We start from the raw sequence: 23442 nt of genomic DNA, 5'->3' as shown, positions 1-23442 counted from the left end.
TCTGTGCGCTCGTGTATTCTTCGGTGTCCTCGTCCTGCTAGCGCTACACTGCTATATTCCAAGATGATGTATAACAACAAGCCCGCATTGCGACACTAAAGTTCTTCGGCGAACGCGCTTCCTGTCTGTATACACCGCCAGCCGCATATAGTGAGCCCGCCATTCACAGCCGCGCCGCCACTCACCTGCGCCAGGAACACCATGGCGCCCATGTCGAGGTCGATGTACAGGGTGCGCATGTTGTCGAAGAACACGACCAGCACGCAGGCCGCGATGAGGCTGACGAACGAGAAGTGGAACTCCTGCACCACGGTGGGCAGGTGCCACGTGGCATCGTTGAAGTGGCTGACAGTGGCGCGCAGCACCGACGCCGTGAGCGTGAGCACGCAGCCAGCCGCGAAGTGACGGACCGACATGGGATCCGGGGCGCGGAACTGCTTCGAGTAGCCGAGCAGGGCCAGGGCGATCGCGACCATGCACAGCGGCAGCACGCGACCCACGGTGGCCCCCCGGCGGCTGGCGCACTCCGGCAGCACCGACAGCACGGGTCCCAGGCTGCTGACGGTGTACGCGTCGATGACGGTCAGGAACCGCAGCGAGAAGAGGCGCGCGAAGTGCGCGCCGGTCATGGCGATGCTGCGCATGAACAGCAGCGACTGGGCAGCCAGCGGGCCGTACGGTTCGGCGATGCCCGACATGAGCGTCATGCTGCCCACGAAGATGCCCAGCGAGAAGTGGAACAGCAGCTTGGGCGTCGCGATGGACGGGTTCAGCTTGAACATCACGTCCAGCATCACCCAGAAGAGGGAGGCGCTCGAGGCGAGCAGGGACGCGTCCCAGGAGAAGGTGGAGGTGCCGCGTTCCTCTTCCTGGAGCTCGCCCACCGTCTCCGCGGTGAGGAAGGGCCGCCGGGCCACGGTCACCTCCGACATGGCGGTCGTCATCTCCGTGGCGATGCTGTGCCGGACAGATTGAAGCACGCGGGAAGCCCTGGAGGCGCGCGACGTCTTCGATGTCGTTTCCGAGGCCCTCCTGTGCGGCGACTGCGACATCTTTGACCTGCCGACGGGGGTGGTATTTAGCGGACGCGAAGGACCGCGGTGCGGCAGCGTTGGCTTTTCGAGGAGGCTTGCGAAGGACTCGGGAAGGGCACGCCTTCGACTTGACAGCAGCAGAGCGGCTACGAAAGGAACACGAAGCGAGGGTTCACGCAAAGCACGCGGCGCGGGTCGCGAGCACCCGCCAACTTGCCCTGCTTTAATTCTTCTTCTTCCTCCACTGAAGCTTGCGATCACAGATGATACGTATAGGTGACACTGCCACTGATTTGCACCTAGGAAGCCTAAATGCAATGTTGCATTTAGGCTCCCTATTCGCACCGTTACCGAGGCCAAGATAGGATAGTATCACGTCGTAGGATAATAAACGTTTAGTATAAGGGAATATGCATCGCGGCATCTACCTTGTCAACATCGAAAGCAACTAAATGACACCTCGGTGAGGCGCCCATTCTCGCCAAAAAAGAAACATCTAAGAATAAAAAGGTTTGCCCCGCAGGCATATTCATGCCTCCGTGATCTCGAGGGAGCACTATTAAGGAAGGCCAGTCGTACATCGAATAAATGAAAAATGCATTTGTCGATACTCCGCATTTACGGTTATTTGTACCTGTTCAATGTGAGGGGACAAACATATGGAATGACAGACCGTGTCTCGTCAAGCGAGACACAACCATTGCAACCTAAAACGGTATACAGTAATTCCAAAACTGCGAAACGACCGCAGCGTTGCAAAAGGTTTCGCTTAACCTTCTGTTTTAGTATATGGCACCATAGACTTGGTACTGTTTCATATAATAAAACTTGTTTTCCATCAATCTCCAATTTCGAGCTATATACAACACGGTATGAGTGCCTGTATGACCTACTATACACACCAGACAGACAGGGCGTGTACCTGAGAGTGATTGTCGCTACCTCCCCATGCAGGTAAGGCTTTATCAAGGCGCCCTGCTGTGAGTCCAGCAGCACTTCCATGAGTCACTCACAGACGAGCTGCATGACGTGACTCACTTGACTGTATACGCGTATATAGGCTTCGGCCACGTAGACAGTTTTAGCTTGTCCGGATAAGCGTTTACCCTTCACGTAATACTGGGTTATTCAAGAGGACGACTACCGATGATGATGAAACGGGGCGGCTACAATGTCACCTTGCCTGCTAGAGCTAATCAGGTATTACTATAACCTATTGGCGTCTAGAATTTGGCCTGTTTGCGACGCCCTGCGCGATCATTCGCCTTGCGTCCTTCCTCCCCCCACCCTTTTTTTATAAGTTGTCTCGTCGAAGCATGGTTATAGAGCACGTTAAAGAACCCCAGTTGGTCTAAATTATTCCGGAACCCTCCACTACGGCGTGCCTCATAATCAGAACTGGTTTTGGCACGTAAAACCCCAGAACGAAGAAGAAGAAAAAGCATGGTTAGTGCTACAAAAGGATGGTACGTTGGGCATATGTTGGTATTCCAAGCATACTGAAACCAGTGACAGCGCGAAACGACCAGAACTACACAAAAAAGATACACGGACAAGCGCTTATCCGCGTATCTTTAATGTGTAGTTCTTGTCCTTTCGCGCTGTGAATGGTTTCAGTACGGTTAGTGCAATGGTTTTGCGGCCCTTACGCGCGACTCTCGTCCGAAACAGTACAGGCTTTTTTGTTGTCTAGAAGGTGAAGCCGGCTGCTTGTTTGTGCAAGATCGTTGTTTAATCGGCCGCTATTCTGACGGGAAGGAAAGACGGCAGTCGTTAGCTGCAACACGAACAACTCTGTACTTGGCAAGCGCTCTTTCCGGGTATTAGACAGTTTTAGTTTCACGTACGCAGAAGCTTTGCGCACGCAAACATGCGAGTTCCACGAACATGAGAGTTCTACATGTTTGAGTGCGCAAAGCTTCTGCGGACGTGAAACTAGAACTGTCTAATCAGGAACGTGACAGTATAGTGAACGTATCTGGCAGAAAGAAGAGATAGCAAACGGATAAGACAGCCGGGAATGAGCCAAACAACATCATAGTGCTCACATAAATTGTCTGATCTGTACGATTATGGCAACCATTGAGGACGAGGTCGCGGGTTCAAATCCGCCCGCGATGACCGCATTTTGATGGGGGCGGAGTGCAAAAATGCTCGCGTACCACGCATGTGGTGCTTGTTAAAAAAAAAAAGAAAAAAAAAAAACTCATGTGGGCAAATTTAATTCGGAGTCCCCCACTGCGGCGTGTCTCGTGTCAGATCGTGGTTATGGCACGCAAAACACGAGAATTTAATTAGCGACTTTCGAAGAGGGTTCCTTGAGTTAATCTGTAGCAATACACAGTGACACTAGAGCTGCCAAGCTTACGAACAGATCAGATAGTTATAGGCAATGAATTTATCTAGGACACTAAACCATCGATAACAACCACAAAAATCTATCACCAAACACATATGCACGCACGCACAGGCAAACATTGACACACACGCATGGTATACAATACGTGCAACACATCCGAAGCATCAGTTTTAACTGCGTACATTTAAGAAATAATCAGAGCTTAACCGAAAATCACGGGAAACATGATGAAAACATGTAGGCGCATCAGAGTGATGCAGTCTTATTCAGTGTCATCAAGGTCGGAGACGCTGAGAGGCTGATCTTAGCGCATGGAGTGAAATTGTGGATTGGTCGATCAGCGAATTAACCCCCCCCCCCCCCCCCCCCTACCCGAAATTTTACTGAATGCACGCTTCACTTTGGCCATTCCTGTGAAAATGAGATTAAAACTTCGCCTTTTTTTTTTTTTTTTTTTTTTTAATGAGGAGTAGGAGAGCTCCTAAGTGAGGCAAAGCTCTTTCGGCACGATTGGTTAGTTATATAAGCGAGCCCTGCTGCAATATTTAACGCCGTTCTCCTTGCGGCAATTTAACTGCTATCTCGGCTTGTTTTGTGCTAGTGACATTTATTAAAACAGTTTATGTTGGCTAATTCACAACAGTTAAACTGTTGAGAAAAATATAAAAGTGTTTATGTAGCATTTCAGACGATCAGCCAGGCTGACAGCTCCAGCACATCATTAAAATTGTATATATATATATATATATATATATATATATATATATATATATATATATATATATATATATATATGTTCTCATGGAGCAGCTTACGGCGTATCTATATGTACGCTTCGTATTTTTCTAGTGTTCGAACTTTCACTTTATTTTCAGTTCTTGACTACATTGCTTACCATTTTCGTATGTCGCGCATGCTAGGAGTTAGTTTTGTTCCTACATGCTGTATTTATTTCCTCTTCGGCATTCACGAAGAAAACTATGCAATGTTTACTTCAACCTCGTGCTAAAATCTCTGACATGGATTATAGTAATAAACACACGGAGAAAAAACTAAGAAATGTAGATAAACTAATCAATCAATAGCACATGGGCTTTATTTTTGCTACATCTCATAAGTATAACAAGCGAAACAAAAAATACAAAATACAATACTATGCAAAAAAAAAAAAACATACGCCCAACGTGGGGCTCGAACCCACGACCCTGAGATTAAGAGTCTCATGCTCTACCGACTGAGCTAGCCGGGCGATCGGTTGCGCCATACATTTTTTCACGTGTTCTCACAGGGCACAGTAGTTAAGACCGTGATTCAGTAACTTGCAGATGAAATTATTAAGCGGGATTGTCTTTTGAATCAAGTTGATCAGGTCACGGGAGAAACCAAACGTCACTCGTCAAGCGCCGTTGCAACAGATAAACTGTCACGTTCCGGGTCCACTGCGATCGGCGCGCGATAGTGACAGCAGTTATTGCAAGTACGATAATACGAAATACTGTCAGCGGAGCAACCCAGTGTGGTTGCACATTAAAAAAAAAGAAAAAAAAAATAGGGAGAGTTTTAGCATGACCATTTAGAGAACACCGGAGTTACTTGCGCTACTGCTATGGTGGCTCCATCTTATGGCGGTGTTTGCAACTAAAGCGCACGGGGACAGCGCAGCCTCTGAGATTGGCTGATCTCCCCTCCCTCTACCACCTCCCCCCCCCCTCTCCATTTTTTTCTTTTTTGTGGACAATGTGTTCTCGGAGTCTGCATTAGAGCACTAATCTGAGTCTAATCTAGACATGTTGATTTAGAGGTCATGGCGAGTGCAGAGTAATGCGAATGCGATCACCTTTTCCAGGTGATATTGCACTACAACGATGTACATCGTCAATTTTTTTATTAAAACATTGACGGCCTCAGTCAAACTTCCGGTTCCTACAGTCACTTGATCTTACCTGTTTCTTTTAAATGCAACAAACCTTACCCCTTCTAAGGCAATGAGTTCGATAGAGAAATTCTAGTTCTAGTGACCTTTGGAAGCCTAATATTGATTTAGGGTCTGAATTAAAAGAAAAAATGCCTTACATATGTGTGTATCAACAAAATAGAAGCACGAATTTTACAAATGCGTAACTTAATCTACATCAAGGACAGATATCGCAGTTCTCTCAACTGCATCCCTTAGAACATCCAAAATGGACAAATACGATGCATCAATTTATATTTTACGTGAACTTGTTACAATGTTTACAAGCGTTTTTCAAAAGTCCTACTGGCATATTAGCGGTGCACTTGAGAGACACATTTAATGTATCAGTTTTGTCCTCTCTAGATGTACTATTAGATGCAATTTACAGAATTGTGATATCAATTCTCACTGCTGAGTTACAGAGTTATAAACTTACAAATTTCGTTATCGGAAGATTTACGTTTTTCAAAAATTTTTATTAGAAAGATCATCCGCTGAATTAAGAGTTTGCTTGCTACAATCCCTAAATTTTACTTTTTCTTTGAAATGCAACAAACCTCATCAAATTAAGTGCAGTGGTTGCCGTGATACAGACAGCTTTCCTTTGGCCTCGTGGCGAATGGCCGTGAATAAATTGTGAAGACAAAACACACGTAGTTAAATTTATATGTCACATTATAATGTGACGTATATTACCAACAAACAAGCACGTCAAGCGAGGCAAGTAAATAAGCGCACTCAACAAAAGCGCCCACTGTATCAGCGAAACTGCCTCTCAATAAAGAATTCGCCAGTTCTCTTGAATGATGGTCATAAGGCTCGAAACCAGCAGCAGAAGTGCGCCGTCCTGGCCTATGTGAGCCTATTAGCGGCCCAATGCCGACTCCTGGGTATATTGATATCCTTGCAGGCAGCGTTGATATTTTATTTTATATTTTGGAAACAAAAAGAACAACTCTCGCGTCAATAAAATGCAAACGCGAAGCGCGGCCGCTGCGCGAAGCATGCGGACGGCGCCAAACAAACGTTCCCACCAGCGCGCCTGTCCCGCAGCAGTGGCGCCGCTGCGGCGGCGCGGAGAACTAGGCGCCTCACACCGGTTTCGGGCGACGGGGCAGGCCGCACCTCGTGTGTTTCATCGAGCGGCCGTGGTGTAGCACTTGGCACAGTTAATTGCCTTGTCTATAAGAAAAAAGTGCAAATTTGCCTTCGTTTAATTGGGATGCGAGCTGCTGCCGCGACAGCGTAAGCATAAACTTGTGTCTCCCCCTGCCGGCACCTACAGAAAGCAGCCGGCCAAGAGCGTGCTGCGGAACACGCAGCAACCATCCCTGAAATGCTGCCTTCTGCAGCTGCCGGCAGGAGGCGACACAGGTTTATGCTTACGCTGTCGCGGCAGCAGCTCGCATCCCAATTAAACGAAGGCAAATTTGCACTTTTTTTTTTTAAACAAGGCAATTAACTGTGCCAAGTGTTACACGGAACGACGTAAACTCCAAAATGCGATCCTTCTGCGAAATTTGAGCGAGAACAGTGAAAGTGCGATATCTTTTTTCGAGCACGTTAAGCGAAATGTGCAGGTTCCTGTACTCTTTTTTTTTTTTTTTTTCGTGTGACCTTGGCGTACTGGTGGGCAGCCACTGTCATCACATTCGTGTGACGACCGCACAGTCTGTAGTGCTGGAGTGTCATACAATCTAACTGGTCAAGCTTGGTCAAGACAACCTGGGTTTTTAATTTTTCTCAACATGCCCCAGCCACACCCTTCTAAATGACCTCTCGGATGACCTATCAACGGTAGGCAATTAGATTAACTTAATCGGTTATGTGCAATGAAATAATAATCGAAAATTTAGGGGAGAACTGCTAGCAGGTAATTGCATTTACGCCAGACAGTTCTGACGCATTTTTTTTATATTGATAATATATATCCACAAGAATCCGCGGCAAGCCCTGGGAATATTCGCTTCCCTACCCCCAACTCTCTCCCCCTTCGCCTTCCCAGCTTTTGGAATTCCCGGACTGTTGGGCCGAATAGCACAATTTTCATGAAGCTTCTTATTGTGGAGATAACCAAGAAGTATTTTGTTCAACACCGCGTTCCCGCTGAAACACGCGCGTTTTCTGTAAAAGTATAATATATATATGTGTGCTGATTTCAATGAAATACCCACTCGCTTTGCCGCTTTTGCTTTACTATATAAACATTTTAATTGTTCCTAATCGTGAAACAGGTGTGTGAGTGGTGGCGCCGTTGGCAATTAGTTATACATATCGCTTCTTTGGCAGAACGCTCCAAGACACATGCGTGCCTTGCTCGTTTCTTTTTTTTCTTTTTCACAGACAATAAGCATTTCGGCTTCTCCACACACACACAAAAAAAAGAAATGCTTATTATAATGAATTTTTTAAAGAGAAGCAGTAAAATGTTAGTTCATGGCTTGCTTACTTTCTGCGCAAGGAAAAAGTTTCTACATTACATGCTCAAATTTCTGTGGACGCCCGAGTTTCTAAGGTTACGGCTTTCATGGCTAGGTGTTTTTCAAGAGGTCTCTAGATTTTACGAAATCATCCAGTTTCGTCATCAATAGATAAATCGCGGAGCTGGTGGCAAAACTAGTTGCAAAAGCTGCAAACAGGCGATGTTCGGCTGACAGTAGTCGTCGCTGTTAGTTTGGTAAAGTAGCGGCTTTGCGCTGCGAAGTCCATAAAGACACAACAAGTTCAAAAGAAAAAAAAAAAATGGGGGAAAAAAAAAGTGGAGGTGCGGGGTATCGATCCCCGTACCTCTCGCATGCTAAGCGAGCGCTCTACCATCTGAGCTACACCCCCGGACGGGATGCATACACGAAACGGACCGGTTTTTACGACGCCAAACGGCCCACGAATGCAGGAGGTTTTTTGGACTCGTGTTTGGTTGTAAAACGCTGTACCAGTGCAGCCAAAGAAACGCAAAAAGTGTATTCGACAGCACGGGTCAATAAATTATGACTTCTATTTCAATCCGTGAACTTCGTCGCACGGCAAAATTTTTAACGGAGCCCTTCGGAGTGCGTGCATACATGCGTGCATAGCTCGGCCACGGCCGCTCGATGAAACGCACGAGGTTTCATCGTTTCATCGAGCGGCTGTGGTAGCTGTAGCTCAGCAAACAACTTCGCAGTTCGAAAAGCTGTCACACATTTTCTGCTTGTTTTGCGAGGAAAGGGGGGGGGGGGGGGGGGCATATGTGTTCGGGCTGTAGTCGCATCAGATGTTTTATTTTTCGTCGCCCGTGACATATTCTCGTTTCCGGATGAAATGAAGAGCAAGAACAATTTGTTCCAGGTTGCTTTGGCGGAGGTCGGCTTTGATGGATTTTTGTACACGTGATTTTGCAGCCAGACAGTAGCGCACCCAGGATCTCCGCCAGGAGGGGGGGGGGGGGGGGGGTTGACAGTATGCCAATACCATCTAAACAGCACGAATTTCAATTTCTTCACGGGAAATTGTAAAAAAAAAAGCGCTTTTTGCGTACTCGCAGACGATTACACCTCTTACATCTTAGTTGCAGTACTCAAAGGCGCAAGGAAAGGAAAGGGGTTATACAAAAGGGTGGGTTAACTCGGCCTCAGGGGGGGAGGGGGGTTACAACCCCCCCCCCCCCCCCCCCCCCCTTGTCGATGCGCCACTGCTGCCAGAGATGTGTATGCTGCAGTAACGATCCAGAGACCACTCAGCACATCCTAATGGAATGCGACGGGATCCACCCAGCGAGAACCGTAGGAAACGTGCAACTCCCAGAAGCGCTTGGGTTTAAAGTGGAAGGAAACATTAACAGATGAGCCGTAGAGATAAGCAAGAGACGATTAGAGTACTGGTGGGAAAAAAAGCAGGGAAAAGATGAATACGACCTGATTAAAATCATAGATAGCGGTACAAGGTAAATTTTTGAAAAAGAATAATGAGAGGTTACAAAAATGCTAGATAAAGCACATGTATAGTATACCTGATTAAATCAAGCAGGCTAGGTGACTGTTTGACGCCTCCCCGTTTCAAAGGGGATGCCAATAAATCATCATCATCATCATCGCCGCTCGTTCGAACATGGAAAGAGTAGAAGGAGGGGCGATGACGGAACGGAAGTCGCGGTCGAGACCACGAAGTGAAGATCAAGCACACGTGCAAAGAGATAATCGGAATACGCCGCCAGACTCACTTTTCCTGTTCGGTCGCAAGGCGCAAAACGCAATTTGCTGACTGCTTTGCTTGGTTACACAAGCTGCAACTCCACCTCTTCAATTTCATCTTCACTTCGTAACTCGTATAATTGTCTGCCGCAGAACATGCCGAGTTTGTGACAGCCCTCGACCGACACTGAAGTGAACTATAAACGCTACGCTGTAGAGTACAGTGCTGGCAAAAGTGCAGTAAAGCGCGTCTCCAAGAGTTCTTCGCACTTTGCTGGGCCGTATTCGTGATCATTTCATGCTGTTTGGCAGAATCCCATCAATGTTATCGTGCGAAGCGACATGGTCTTTACAAGTTTATCGATTTATGTGCTATTGAGGGTACATGCATGTACCTAAGATTTGTACCTATGTCATGCCAAATATTATTGCATCCCAGCCTATGCAATAAAATACACGTATAAAAGAAATCACAACATCATGTCCGTTCTCCACATCCCCCAACAAACTTCGCTGCGCTATGGCAGGTGCGCGCCCTACTGCACGGCCACCTTTACCGTGCTCTCCACCACGTGAAGAACAGAGAGAGAGCACAGCCCGGCGCTGAGCCGTGCTCCCTCAAATGAACCGAAGTCCTCACGGGGATTCTCCTCACTTTTCTCTCCCTCTTTCTCTGCGTCAAATTTCCTCCTCCCTCACATTCTGTCACTCTTTCTCTTTTTGTCCCTCCCCACAATATGGTGCTTTTGGCCCGCCGAGTTCGTCGCCCGGCTAGCTCAGTCGGTAGAGCATGAGACTCTTAATCTCAGGGTCGTGGGTTCGAGCCCCACGTTGGGCGTAGTTTTTTTTTTTTTCATAAAATTTATTTCTGCTTTTTTTAAATTTTTTTATTATGCGATGCACCGTTTGAGGCATATCGCTACTCAACCTTAGCGAGACAGTCTGACAAACCCCTTGCGATGCTGACGGAGTTGACGGAGGCCGGATGAACCGGAAGAGGAAAACATAATAATATTGATAAATAAACGAAATAAAATAAGAAAACTAGAACGCCACGACCACAGCACGCTATTGAAGTTTTTTTTTTTTTCTTTCTTGCGTTGTATAGTTATATTGTCCAGATCGCTCAGGCAATTGTACGGTTATGCATACTTCGAACGTTTTCTTTGCTGCTTGTGTATCTTTTTCAGTGTTTTACTATACAGGGTGTCCCAGCTAACGTTAACCAAGCTGGCCAACGAAAAAAATAATAATAAAGAAACATGGTACAGGATACGACTTTAAGACCTACGGTGCTCGGTCGTGACGACCGAACACCCTACGTGTTATATTTGTATCTTGCGCCGTATAAATAAATATATTTTTTTACAGCTTGGCTAACGTTAGCTGGGACACCATGTAGTACACACAGTATACAACCAAGGGTATCGTTGCAGTCGTTGACTATGGGACCCTTGTCTGTATGTTATTATTCTACATTGTTTGAACCTTTCAATGAACTTAACACCGTCATTCTAACTTTTAATTCTACACGATCACACGTTCGAGCTCATTCTCCTTTCGACACTCTCTTCACATCTTGACAGGTTTCGAACCGGCGATTTAGTAGTGTAGTTTTCATAGCAGGTAAACAGCATGTGCTGTGAATAGACTGTGGTGCCAGTTCGGAACTTTTCATACCTGGGGTACCTTCTAGCCACCATACCTGGGGCCGTATTCTGTAACGCTTCTGTTTTCGAAGGATTCGGTTTGCGTGCAGCGATTGGTCGCCGCCTGAGTGACGCCATCGCCTCAGGGCGCGAACGCATTTTTTGATGACGTCACGCACATGTCAATCACGCGGAAACCGAATTTGTCGTCTGCTACGAAGCGAAGCCGCACGCGCTGCTTCGGTCTGATCCGAAGCGCGGTGTGCCGTGTGCAGAGCCTGTGCGTGCCGTGTGCACGGGCGAGATCGCGGCACTCGGAGCAAAATGACGGCGTGTGCGGTGCCTGTGGCGCCTGTTATCGTGCTTTTAGCGAGCCTCCGTGATAGGCAGCGACAACCTCGACGTCGACAAGACGCCTTTGAGATGACAGACGAGGGATTCAGGCGACAATTCAGATTCTCAAAAGAGACAGCGCTCCGACTGTGCGAGGAATTTGAGTGTGTATTTTGGCCGCAACGCGAAGTTGGCGTACGACGTCCCACCTAGTGGCATAAATGGGTCAACCGCCAGTACAACTCACACGCGTTTCATGGTGAAAAACGTAAACCTCATCAATACCATGAACAAATTATTTTTATTTACCAAGAAGCGCTCGTAAATTGCTATATTTTTACTCGGTTTGTGACGTTCACTGCCACAAAAAGAAACCTTCGCGCCGATTTGTCTCTGTCCTTTCACTTTTCATTACGTAAACGGACCGCCCCACTGTGACGCCACCGCCAAACCGAATCCTTCGAAAACCGAAGCGTTACAGAATACGGCCCCTGGTCACCTTCGGTTCCCATCCAAGTTGCAACAAACACCTTAAGTATTACGCGTTCCGTCGCACTTTGTGACCATTGCGAAAGAGCATATGGTGTTTTTATTCGTATATACACCGATTTTTTTTAACGTCACCAAAGAATCTCGGCCTATATTTGTGAACAAAGCTAGCAAAAGTAGCGAGCTAATGGAGTTCCTCCATCGCGCCCGCCATATAAAACCACCCTGGAGATTATCCAGACTGACTTTGGGAAATATAGCTTATCTAATTCATTCGGCTGCACTGGGGAAGAATTCGTATGGGGTGTCGAGGACGCCTTCCCTGGTACTTCCGACGACGATGCATCTTGTGGCACACACTAGCGAAATTTAGTAGCCGAACTTACGGTAAATAAATGTGCCTCATGTTAAAGTTTCCTGTTTTTCATTTATTTATTTATTTATTTTTATGCGCGAGTTCAATATATAGGGGTCAACCATTCATCTTCGACCTATTTACAAGTAAATGTGGTAAGTGGTTTTCACATCGAGATGTCATAGCAGGCTTTTCATCGCTGATAAAGGAATCTCTCAAAACGTACTAACATGACATTTTCGGCTCATTTTTATGCGTTAAGTTAAAGTGCTAGCCTTCTAAACGCGGGGGAAAATACTTGCAAGCCTCAGATCTCTTCCTAGTTAAATATAACAGATTTATGCAATCAGTTTCTATTTAGTTTCCTTGGAGATGATTGTGTAGTGACGTCAATGTGGTCACGTGCGAGCAGGATATCGTAATGTCTTGCGAGTGGCAGTGCAGGAGGCAACCGAGTGAGCTGGAGAGAGTGCCAAAACGTCGCGACGTGTCCTGCTCGCATGTGACCGCCTTCTGCTTCATGAAGTCACGATGCCAAGACGCAGGCTGTTAATCTTCCCTGTGGATGGACAACAGGCCGTTACTGACACTAATGCCGTCGCCTGCGTTTTTATTGCGATAGCAATTATATGGACACTCCAAGCCGATTTCTGTCGTCAGCGTCGTCGTCGCCGTCGCCGTGAGGTTCCGTATGAAGTCCAACGGCGATGAAATCGTCGCCGCGCGCCGTATGCGGTATGTGCGAGTGAAAGCGCGCGAGGGATGCGCGCTTTCACGGGGTGCGAACGCACGGCGGGGAGCAAACGCGACCTCTTCCGTCGCACGAAAGGCCATGTGGGGATGGGAGGGAGGGAGGGTAAGCGACGTTTAGCTGTGGCACCAAATGCGTATTTATATAAAAACGTTGCGAGGCCAGAAGGTGGTTAAGACTTCTGACGCTGCTTTACGAGTGTCCCTTTCACAACGTTAAACTAGTAACGTTGTCCCGTTCTGATCTCGTCGAAAACCTCCGAGCCGCCGCCAGAGGCACCGGCAACAGTCACCGGCAACAGTTCGGTGCGAACGCGGGCCAAACACCGACGGCGTTGACAACAGTTCTGAGCGTTGCATGTCCAAGTTTATACAGCTGATAAAACTACTACTATCCTTACGCCGTATAGCTCTCTACTAATTTGCTATCGCAATTGATCTGTTGCTACGTCGGCGATATCAACAGTGGACTTTCTATTCTTCTCTTAATCTCTCTCTCTCCCCTTTTTCCTTCCCCCAGTGTAGGGTAGCCAACCGGGCTCAGTCCTGGTTAACCTCCCTGCCTTTCATTAAATCATTTTCTCTCTCTCTCTCTGCTATCGCAATTGATGCTTCGCCTTTCGGGTGAAACTGCGACATTTTTTAAAATATTACCATCTGCTTCCCGTCGCCGACGAGCAACGCCGTGACGCGGCTGCGTTCGTGCCCTTATTGACAGCCTCGAATTTTCATCTTACGACGCGTCCCTTCGCTTTTTCGTCCTCGAACATCACACGCCCTATTGACATATTAGAGAGGTTTAGCTTGTTCCGTAATCGGGTAAACGCGGACGGACCGGGCGTTGGGGCGTTTTGGCGGAACCGTAAACGTGAGCGGTCTGTATGGTGCTGCCACGTGGTGGCGCATATCTCAAGCAGACAAAAACAGCTAATGTTGTAGTAACCAAGTGTATTCTACTTCACTGCTGGTCTAAATTTTTGGCAGCAGCACGATTACGCCACTACCGAAAATTGTGTCGGTGGCACCGACACGGCTTCGATTCCTGACCGCTGCCACCGCGTTCCGTCAAAGCATATTCCCGTGTACTGAGATTTTGGTGCACGCTAAAGAGCCAGCTTGCCGAAACTAATTCGAAATTCCTTTGACAACTACGCTTTCCCTTGTTATGTAATGTCAATAATCACCTGCCACGGTGCCGCAAAGCCCCACCCGTCAAGTCAGCTGGACTGCTACATCCTGTTCAGATACCGGAAGCGCCGTTTGCACAAATTGGCTTGGACCGTTTAGGTCCATTTTCAGTGTCTACTGCCGATACAGTATACTAGCTGCCGACAATAGATGGATAATCGTCGTCACAGATTATCTCAATCGATACGCCGAAACAGGTGTTCTCCGACGGGAACAGCAGCCGAAGCAGCACGATTTTTCATCGAAGCCGTCGTCCTAAGGCATGGCGCTCCTGCAGTGTTTATAACAGACAGAGGTTCTTCTTTCACGGCCGCGCTTCGGGAGACCGTTTTGCGACTGAGTGGTAGCACTCACCAAAAGACGACAGCGCATCACCCTGACAGAACGTTTTGAATAAGACTGTGGCAGTCATTATTGAGTATGTACATCGACGTCGACCACAAGAACTGGGACGAGATCTTTATCTCATGTTACATTTGCGTATATAACATGGGTCGCCAAGAAGACAACACGCGTGACACCTTTCAACCTCGTTTCCGTCCGGGAAGTTACGAGAATGTTGGACAACATGCTGCCACACGAGTGCGGTGATGACGCTCGAGGCTGGTGCCGAGGAGTTTACGCAACGTGCAGAGGAAGCCTGGCAGCTTGCGCGTTTGCGAATCCAAGAACAACGGGACTACAATGCCAGACACTACAATCTTCGGAACAGACCCGTCACGTACAAAGTCGGCGACCAGGTGCGGGTCTGTACTGGATTCGTCGGCGGAGGCTTTCTGAGAAGCTCCTGCGAAGATACTTCGGACCGTACACAGTGCTGCGCCGCATCAGTGATGTGAATCATGAAGTTGTGCCCGAAAGCTCTTAGTGCTCTAAACGCCGGGGGCATCTGCCCGAGGTGGTGCATGGTTTCGGGTGAAGCCATACCTTTCTTAATGACATCAACTTTGAACCTTCTCTGCACTGCCTTCGGGGAGCTTGGTGCATCGGAATGATGCGTTTTTTTTTCGGAGGAGGGGCAAATGTCACATCCTATGTATCATCGCCGCGTGTATGTGCCAGGCCATGAAAAAGACGCTGAAGTAGCGCGCGGGTAGAACAACTGAGACGGCAATGAACGTTGCGTTGATTGTTCATGTAAAGTCTTTGCATCCGCGATGTACGCCGGCTTTCCCGTCTCGTGACAATATGTTACTTGAAGGTTAACGAGGATCGATACGGTCGGGCATTGGAAAAAATACAGAGCACAGACTGCGACGTCGTTGCCTATTATAATCGTAGGACCGGCGTCCACGAAGTGCCATGAGGTGGTTGCATTGTAGGCAGTCGTCATTCATGAAAGTAAGAGTTCCTTCCGCTTTAAGGGCTACTGGAGGCAATTTTTTTTTTTTTTTTTTTTGCCGTGCTGACCATGAGGAGGCACGTACCGAACAATAGAAATCTACTGAAAGTAATAAATTTTAAGAAAAAAAAAGGAACATAGCAAAACAAAGAGGCACAATAACAACGGCGGAATCATGGCGCCGGCAGCCTCGAGGCCATTGTGTTCGCCGCGGTAAACCTGCCGTCAGCGGCTGCGTCGGCTTCTGCGATAAAAATGCAGCCCGCGGCACTGAATGCACTTGGTTAAGTGGCTCCGTTTGTCGCCGTCGATAGCTCAGTTGGTAGAGCGGTGGACTGTAGAGGCTTCGTACTATGGACATCCATAGGTCGCTGGTTCGAATCCGGCTCGACGGAGCACTTTTTTTTTGTTTGTTCTTATTTAAACGGAGTCCTAGCACAGCAGAGATGGGTAATTTTGCTTATATTCGAATGTTTCGTCTCTGAGAAAATAAACAAAATGGAGTGGCAGTTTCGATAGTGCATCCATCATATTCTCGGTGGGGAAATATAAAGCATTGCATAAAAGGCGTGGAACTGCGTTACATTAAGAAATCTTGCGTGTCAAAAAAGAAAAAAAGAAAGCTGCATCTCCTCGGGTATATATATAGTGGGCGTTTAAGACGTGCATCTTCCTCATCTGTATATTATCATCATCATCCTCACACTTTTGCCTATCATCATCATCGCGTATGTGCTGCGCTGGTTCGCTGACGAGCTCCCGGACCTCATAAACGTCGTCCCAACCGAGCCTTCACAATATATATATATATATATATATATATATATATATATATATATATATATGCTTACGCGGTTGAGTTGGTTATTCGTTATTTTTATTTTATATGTCAGATGTACTGAACGTAACCAGGTGCCACTTCTACAAGCAAATGGTAGAAAAGTAAGTCGAATGTGACGCATGCACTTCAGAGGAAGTTTCCTTCTCGGGAGCTTCTAGGTATATAAATACAGGGCATGACGTAATTCTTTTTCTTGACATGCACTGCAGGTCATTTTTCTGGGGGTTGTTGCAATTAAAAGAAAAACAGTTAATAGTTAATGACTGTCGCAAGAAGAGTTCTTGTTTAGGCTTCGGTATTTTCAGAAAATTGCTTGAATATAGCCATGTTTCAAAAACTCCATTATCAACTTTAAACTCCGAAGCTCAGCTATGAGCTTCCGAGTTTAAACTTCCGAGCCGCGCTTCCTCACTCCAGGGTTTTGACAGCGAGTTTCTGCGGTCATTGAGTGAGATGTGTTCACGCTTGCTTGTGAGCGCGTTACATTCTGCTTGTTCATTTAGTTAGTATGCCTATGTTTACAAGTTTATGCGGAGGATAAAACTATTATTCTTACTTCGTATAGCTGTCCATTAATTTGTCATCGCAATCGATGCTTCGCCTTTCGGGTGAAACTGTGACTTCTTTATGATCAACGTCATGATACTTATCGCTAATGCTAGATGATGTCAATAAATCTAGCTGTGTGTCATGGCGTGACGATAATGCCGATGACAGCGCATCTGGCACTACGGAAAATTTGATATAAAATTAAAATATATACCGTAAGTCTTTCCTAGCTTTAATACTTGCTATGTATCATCATTCTACATGCGTAAAGATGTAGTAAACCCCCGTTGTATCGAAGACATCGGCACAGAAAACTGACTTTGCTATAAGCAGTATTTCGTTAAAAACGATGAGTCTGCAAAAGAGTCATAATAACTTAGGTACACAAATAACTTAGATTAATGCGATATTTTGAATAAAGCGGTACGTTAAAACTATAATGTATAGTAGAGTTGCAGCCCATTAGAAAACATGTGTCGATACTTCATTAAAGGGCCCCGCAGCAGGTTAAGACATTGCAAACAGACAAGCACGGCGCCTAGATCACGCAGTGTCAATCCTGTCTGCAAAGTATCAAACGTCTCCACGGCGCGAAATCAGCTAAAATTTGTAGCAAATGCCCGCGCACCCTCCTTTTCGAGGGAACCCCGGTTGCAGCCGGAGAGTCAAGATAAGACGCACTGCCTGCTGCGTCACCGATTATGCACGTGACATCGGAAATTCGCGCACTGGAAGTGCGCCGCGCTGGGAAGAACAAATAGAAGGAAGAGAGGAAACAGTGTGGGGAAGTTGCGACTTGTTACGAGAGAAAGTAGTGAAAAAATGTCGTTTGCGGATGCTATCTGAGGCAGAGGGAGAGAGTGTTCACGTTGGCAGTGAAGCTCGCCTCCGGGCAGCATGGCTACACAAAATTTCATTTTCTCATATCTATTTGGATAATCAATCAATTAAAAAATTCTTCCGTCAAACGGCCCCTAGACGGCGTCCTAGTACTTCCAGTGTACCTTTAATCAACATTTGCCATGGAGCCTGGTGGAGGGCTTCTTTGAATATACGGACACAGCCGAACATCGGTTATAACGGACCGGCTTATGCGCAAAAAATAGCTTGGTTTACCGAGAAATTATCACAAATTCGCATATAGCCAACGTAAACAAGCTTTTATGATGCATTAGTTATAAATGATTTGTTATCTCCAATGAAGAAAAGAAGCAAGGCAGGAATAGATTTATTGAAAACGAAACTGCGAGTAATAGATACAGTAGAACCCAGATATATCGAATCTGAAGGGGATCACAAAAAGGTTCGATATATAGGTAATTCGATATTTAAAATAATAGGACCTGACTTAGCGAATGGTGAGGCCGAGGGCCGCCAAGTTACTGCACCAACTCGGAAAAAAATTAAAGCAAACACACTTCATTTACCTGCAAAAAAAAAAAAATTGCTGGATCACTTTCAACTTCATTTCAAAGTCCAAGATTATTCTTTTCTGTACACTTGCAGCGGCCATCGCTTGCCGAAAATGAACTCACGAATAGGCACTCAACATACACGACGATGCGGTAGCACTTTCTCCACCCCCAGGTGCCAGAAGACCTCAGTGCACATAAAAAAAATAAAAAAAAAAAAAGAAAACACCTGAGTCTGAGAACTGATCGTAGAAAAATCCTGCGCTTAATGTAGCTCCAATCCTGCTCAGATTCTGCGCTTGTGTAGTTCGAATCTAGCGCCAATGCAGCTCCACTAACGGGAAACCTGGGGAAGTGAGAAGCAGTGACGCGCCGGTGTTTCGCTCATGTTATTCTTGTGCTATTCTTGCACAAGTGAGGAGGAATCGAGCGCTTGTGGGGTGGTGGCGCCCTTTCTTGCGCTGCGCTGGTACCAAACTGGAGTTTCGGAAGCGTTTCTGCTAATTAATGCGCTTAATGCTTGATTATTCCTCTCTTTTAAATTATCCTGAATCATGTTAGTTTATTTTGAACCGTTTTTGATCAATTCTGCACTTGTTTTGATCCTATATTGAGATCTTGTTTTTGCGCGTGACCACGACGACATGACACGTGAGACGCCGATAGCCCGGGTCCCTAAAGTGCTTCGCATATAAAAGTGCACTTTGAGGTCGGCGCCGCGTTCGATATATCGAATGTGCTGGTGAACGGCCATTCTATATATATACGCGTGTACCAGCCCTATCTATACATTTGCATGTAATTTTCAAAGGGGCCTTACAGCTGTTCGATATAGACAATAATTTGTTATATCTGGGTTCGATATATATCTGGATTCGACTAGCTGTAGTATTTTTTGCATGTGCCTTGAAGTCTTCCTTAGCCTTACAAAGAACAGCGTTTTGGTTACGTGAGATTGTGTAGACCTGCTCCAAACCACTGGAAAAAGAAATTACGCATGACAAAAAATAATTCTCCTTGACACTGCGTTCGAAATATACAAACATAGGGGGGGGGGGGGGGGGGGCTCAATGCGTGCGAGAATGCACGAACTACGCTGAACTTTCTTCTTTATTTTTCGTGTACGTCTATTCTTCCCCTTCCTCCTCCCCAAGTGTAGGGTATACCAACCGGGCACGTCCTTGGTTAACCTCCCCACCTTTCCCTCTTCCTTTCTCTCCCTCTCTCGTGTACGTCTTTTCTCGCGCTGGCCTTTCTCCGGTTTAGCGCACTTGATGGAGTGACATAAATAATAGCTTTATTCAAGTGATACTGGGTCTCCGTAAAAGCATTCGACATGGAGGCCATGGGGAATTACTATCCTCCCGAATTATGTTTTTGCTACTGTTTACCCGGCATATGTGTCTCCTCCGTGTTTTTTTTTTTTTTTTTTTTTTTTGCGTGTGCGTGTGTGAGCGTGTATGTGCGTGCAGGCACGCACACTTGAATCGTACATGAATGCAATGAGCTTACGAAATACCGTTACTGGACCCTCCGAAGAAAACGCGTACACCGAAGTTTATATACTGTCGCATGCGAGGAGTTGGCACGCTTGTCCACACCGGCTTTCTCACACTCGCAAAAAAAAAGAAGAAGAAAGGAAGAAGAAGGAGCACGAATAAACAGAAAAAAGCAGTCTACAGTGTAGGGCACGAACACCTCTAAATGACGTTGATACATGTTTCTCGTGCGCGATCATTATCCTTTAGCTTGGCGCCGTGTTGCGCATTCCGGCCAGCGAAAATAGCGTGCCAGTAGGGCGGTCTTGAGAGCGGCAGACGCAATATGAAGGGCATAATAAAAAGAAAGAAAAAAGCGCCCAACGTGGGGCTCGAACCCACGACCCTGAGATTAAGAGTCTCATGCTCTACCGACTGAGCTAGCCGGGCGACGGTATCAGCGGCTGTATCTGTGGTGGTAGTATGAAGTTTCGTGCGATTCTGCTGAGCGCACCCAGAGGTCGCACTATACGGGAACGTGCCAAACGTTGCGCCATGAGAGTCTGGTTCTTCGTCGCTGCCGTTTCTGCGATCGTTTGCAGCGGCCGCCCGTTCCCTCTGCGTCAACGCACGCGTAGGAGAGGCGTGGTACGTGGCGTGAAGCCAAGAGCGCGTCGTCAGCGGGGATAGCGGCCGGAGAAGGCCAGGACTGGCCGGGGCTACTGACCGTGTGTGCGAGACGGTCGGCTGGCGTAGTGCACTGGTGTGTGCAGATAAACTCGACAAAGCCAAACGATTCGACAAGGTAACATCACAATACTTAATTAAAATGATTTAACTTCATAGCGCGGAAACAAATGACGAGACAAAAGGGCAACAGTATGCGCAAGCGCTATGAATTAAAATGCCAATTGTTTTAACAGAATGGATAATATATGATTGTTGTGTGATTTATTGTGTTCGTTAGCATGGACACTGTGATGGTGGAGCAAGCCGGAAAGAAAAAGAGTCCTTATTATATTTGATTTCTGTTTGTTAGTTTTGTTATTCACTGTTGCACTAGCTGTTACTTTTCTGTAATGACTAGGTCAAACTCTTAAAGAGCCCCCTAAACAACCTCTGAAATATCTCTACGCATTTCAAACAAAATTGCGCACCGGATAGAGAATGCCATGACATACATCTCTGGGACATGCGGCAGCGCTGCGCGCCGCAGGGACACCACAAATACAAAAAAAAAAAAAAAAGAGATAAAGAACGACCAATCGCGGTGCTCCTTTCCATCTGGCCTTTCCGGTGCTCCTTCACGCGTCGTGATGTCAACATATGGTGTTCCATGTGACGTCACCTGGGGTATATGCTGTCGATTGGTTGATCGTCGTGGAACCACAGCGCCAACATGAGAAGAGCCGACTGCGTTTTTCGAGAAAAGGGGAGGGGGGTGAATGCGAAGGCTTTCGTCAACCGAGGCCTTCGCGAGCCATTGTCAGAGTACTTATGGAGCAGCTTCTGACTGGCACGCTGCGCATTGCCAATGAGCACTTTAGAAGCACAGATGAGTGTGCACTCAATGACTACCTTCTTATTTTGAAAGCCAAGATTCGTTACCGGTCTTCCACGATGCACGCCAATCCCGACACTTGTATGGCCAAAAATTCAGCACTAATCGATGGGACTGGAGTTGGCAGACGGTACACATCATCATCAAGAGGCGCAACTAAACACCATTGACGAGCTGATTCATCAACGCCGTCAAGCAAGGGATCTCAAACCATCCGTTCTGCAACCTGCCGCTGACTTAGCGGCATACATGGGCTTCTGCGATCGTTTGCGGCGGCCGCCTGCGTGAACGCACGCGTACAGGAGAGGCGTACGTGGCGTGAAGCCAAGCAGATACGACGGCGCCGGCTTCTACCTCGCCATCTTCGGTAGACACCCTTCCACCCTGGGGTCACCAGGAACTTACTGACAACAAAACCCATCGGCCGCCTCGGAAATCCGGTCCCTCGTCCATCGGCTACCTTCCGCCGCCATATAGAAGAAGCAGATGCCGCACTCCCGACATGTTCACTGGTGGCCTACACCGATGCGAGCTGCATGTACATACAAGTGGACACCCCTCCATAAGTGCTAATGATGTGTACCGTCTGCCAACTCCAGTCCCATCGGTTAGTGCTGAATTTTTGGCCATACAAGACGCAACAAACTTAGTGACAGCACTGACAGCTGCTTCCACGTCGCCGGTACCGGTTATAATAATATGCACTCACTCCACCTCGGCCATAAAGGAGATTCGGAAGGTATACAATGCCCACCCTGTCGCAGACGAAATACACCGAATGACTGCACAGATGCCCGGTCATATCCGGATACAGTGGATTCCACGGGACACTATTTCTGCCCACATACAAGCTGAGACCGCCACCCACAGTGAGCTGCCACTGGCTGTGGAAGCACCTTTCCCAAGTGACCCCCAGGGTGATTTCCTCCACCGCAAGGAGATTCTCCGCCGCACCACACGTGATTTTATTCCACCGTGTGGTTCAAACCTTCCAGGCGGCCTTACCCGCCAGGAGGAGGTAATGTTGCGGTGACTCCGTGTGGGGGCGGCACTTACTCCATCGATGACGTATGCCTGGCCACAACACCTCCGTGGACCATTTACGGATGCTTGCCCATATTGCCCAGCTCGAGCGTCCGCGGCTACAATCAAACACTTGTTGTGGACATGCCCTGGTCTAAACCAGATACGACGGCGCTACCTGCAAACAGTGGGCCTTCATCCCACGCGACCACCGGACTATGATTCTTGGCTCTATGGAAACAACCATCGAGCACTATTGATGCTCATCGCCGAAACCGATCCTACATTGCTATATTTAATAGTTCATGCCGTTGGGCGAACTTTCGAACAAAAACAAAAAACAAGATTGCTTTGCATCTTCCTTTGAATTTCCGTCTGCTGGTGCTGCTGCTTTTCTTGCCCGCCGCGTCAGGCGCTGGTTGTGAGCTCATGACAGGAGTTAGGGCGGGAGAGTAGATAGGCGATCTCAAAAAGCAAGACTCGTTTGGAGGGGCACGTCGTGAACTTCGCGCAAAAGCATTGCAGAAGCTTCAGCGCTTGCCTTCGTACTCACACGCAAGCTTCCTGAGCGGCTTCTATATTACACGTCTATGCCGACCCCGCGTATGGCTGGTTTTTATTGCGCGGCCTCTGCGGCTTCATTTCCGCGAAGGAAAATCATGCTTATTGTAGGTGCAAAAAAGCATAAGACGTTGTTCCTCATTGTTTATAGAAAGGGCATGAACTTTTTGGCAGCGCTGCAAAAATTTTATTCACAAATTTTGTTCTCCTGTCTATGCCCTTTAATCAAGAATTAAATTTGTCGATAAATGTGTAAAACTTACGTAATTCTACTCCACCATGCTGCAGACCCCACTGAATGAGAGTCAAAGTGGTAGCATGGCGCTCTGTGCATTTTCTCGTAAGTCCACAGCTGCGACACGCGAGCGTTTACGGCCCTTGCACACTGTCGT

At 47.2% G+C, this 23442-nt stretch overlaps 2 protein-coding genes and 5 non-coding genes across 7 annotated transcripts in view; 2 read left to right on the top strand and 5 right to left on the bottom strand.

The window, feature by feature from the left end:
- The window catches only part of LOC119446872 (uncharacterized), an 8253-nt gene extending 6985 nt beyond the window's left edge, over positions 1–1268 (bottom strand). Inside the window, exon 1 of the mRNA XM_037711448.2 lies at positions 186–1268. Within this exon, the coding sequence (XP_037567376.1) occupies positions 186–1052 (867 nt within the window). The 5' untranslated portion in view covers positions 1053–1268. The remainder of the gene's footprint in view (positions 1–185) is intronic.
- LOC119446876 (F-box/LRR-repeat protein 2) overlaps positions 1–23442 on the bottom strand; it is a 402862-nt gene that overhangs the window by 125491 nt on the left and 253929 nt on the right. The window lies entirely within an intron of this gene.
- Trnak-cuu (transfer RNA lysine (anticodon CUU)) lies at positions 4570–4642 on the bottom strand. The gene has a single exon. It is a non-coding gene; the product is annotated as a tRNA-Lys (tRNA).
- Positions 8110–8182, bottom strand: Trnaa-agc (transfer RNA alanine (anticodon AGC)). Its single transcript has one exon. It is a non-coding gene; the product is annotated as a tRNA-Ala (tRNA).
- Trnak-cuu (transfer RNA lysine (anticodon CUU)) lies at positions 10285–10357 on the top strand. Its single transcript has one exon. It is a non-coding gene; the product is annotated as a tRNA-Lys (tRNA).
- Positions 15930–16020, top strand: Trnay-gua (transfer RNA tyrosine (anticodon GUA)). The gene is given in 2 exon segments: positions 15930–15966; positions 15985–16020. It is a non-coding gene; the product is annotated as a tRNA-Tyr (tRNA).
- Trnak-cuu (transfer RNA lysine (anticodon CUU)) lies at positions 20283–20355 on the bottom strand. Its single transcript has one exon. It is a non-coding gene; the product is annotated as a tRNA-Lys (tRNA).

The sequence above is a fragment of the Dermacentor silvarum genome, chromosome 3 (assembly GCF_013339745.2).
Source record: "Dermacentor silvarum isolate Dsil-2018 chromosome 3, BIME_Dsil_1.4, whole genome shotgun sequence".
Classification (NCBI taxonomy): Eukaryota; Metazoa; Arthropoda; class Arachnida; order Ixodida; family Ixodidae; genus Dermacentor; species Dermacentor silvarum.
Note: the sequence above shows the minus strand (reverse complement) of the source record. Positions and strands in the feature narration are given on the sequence as shown.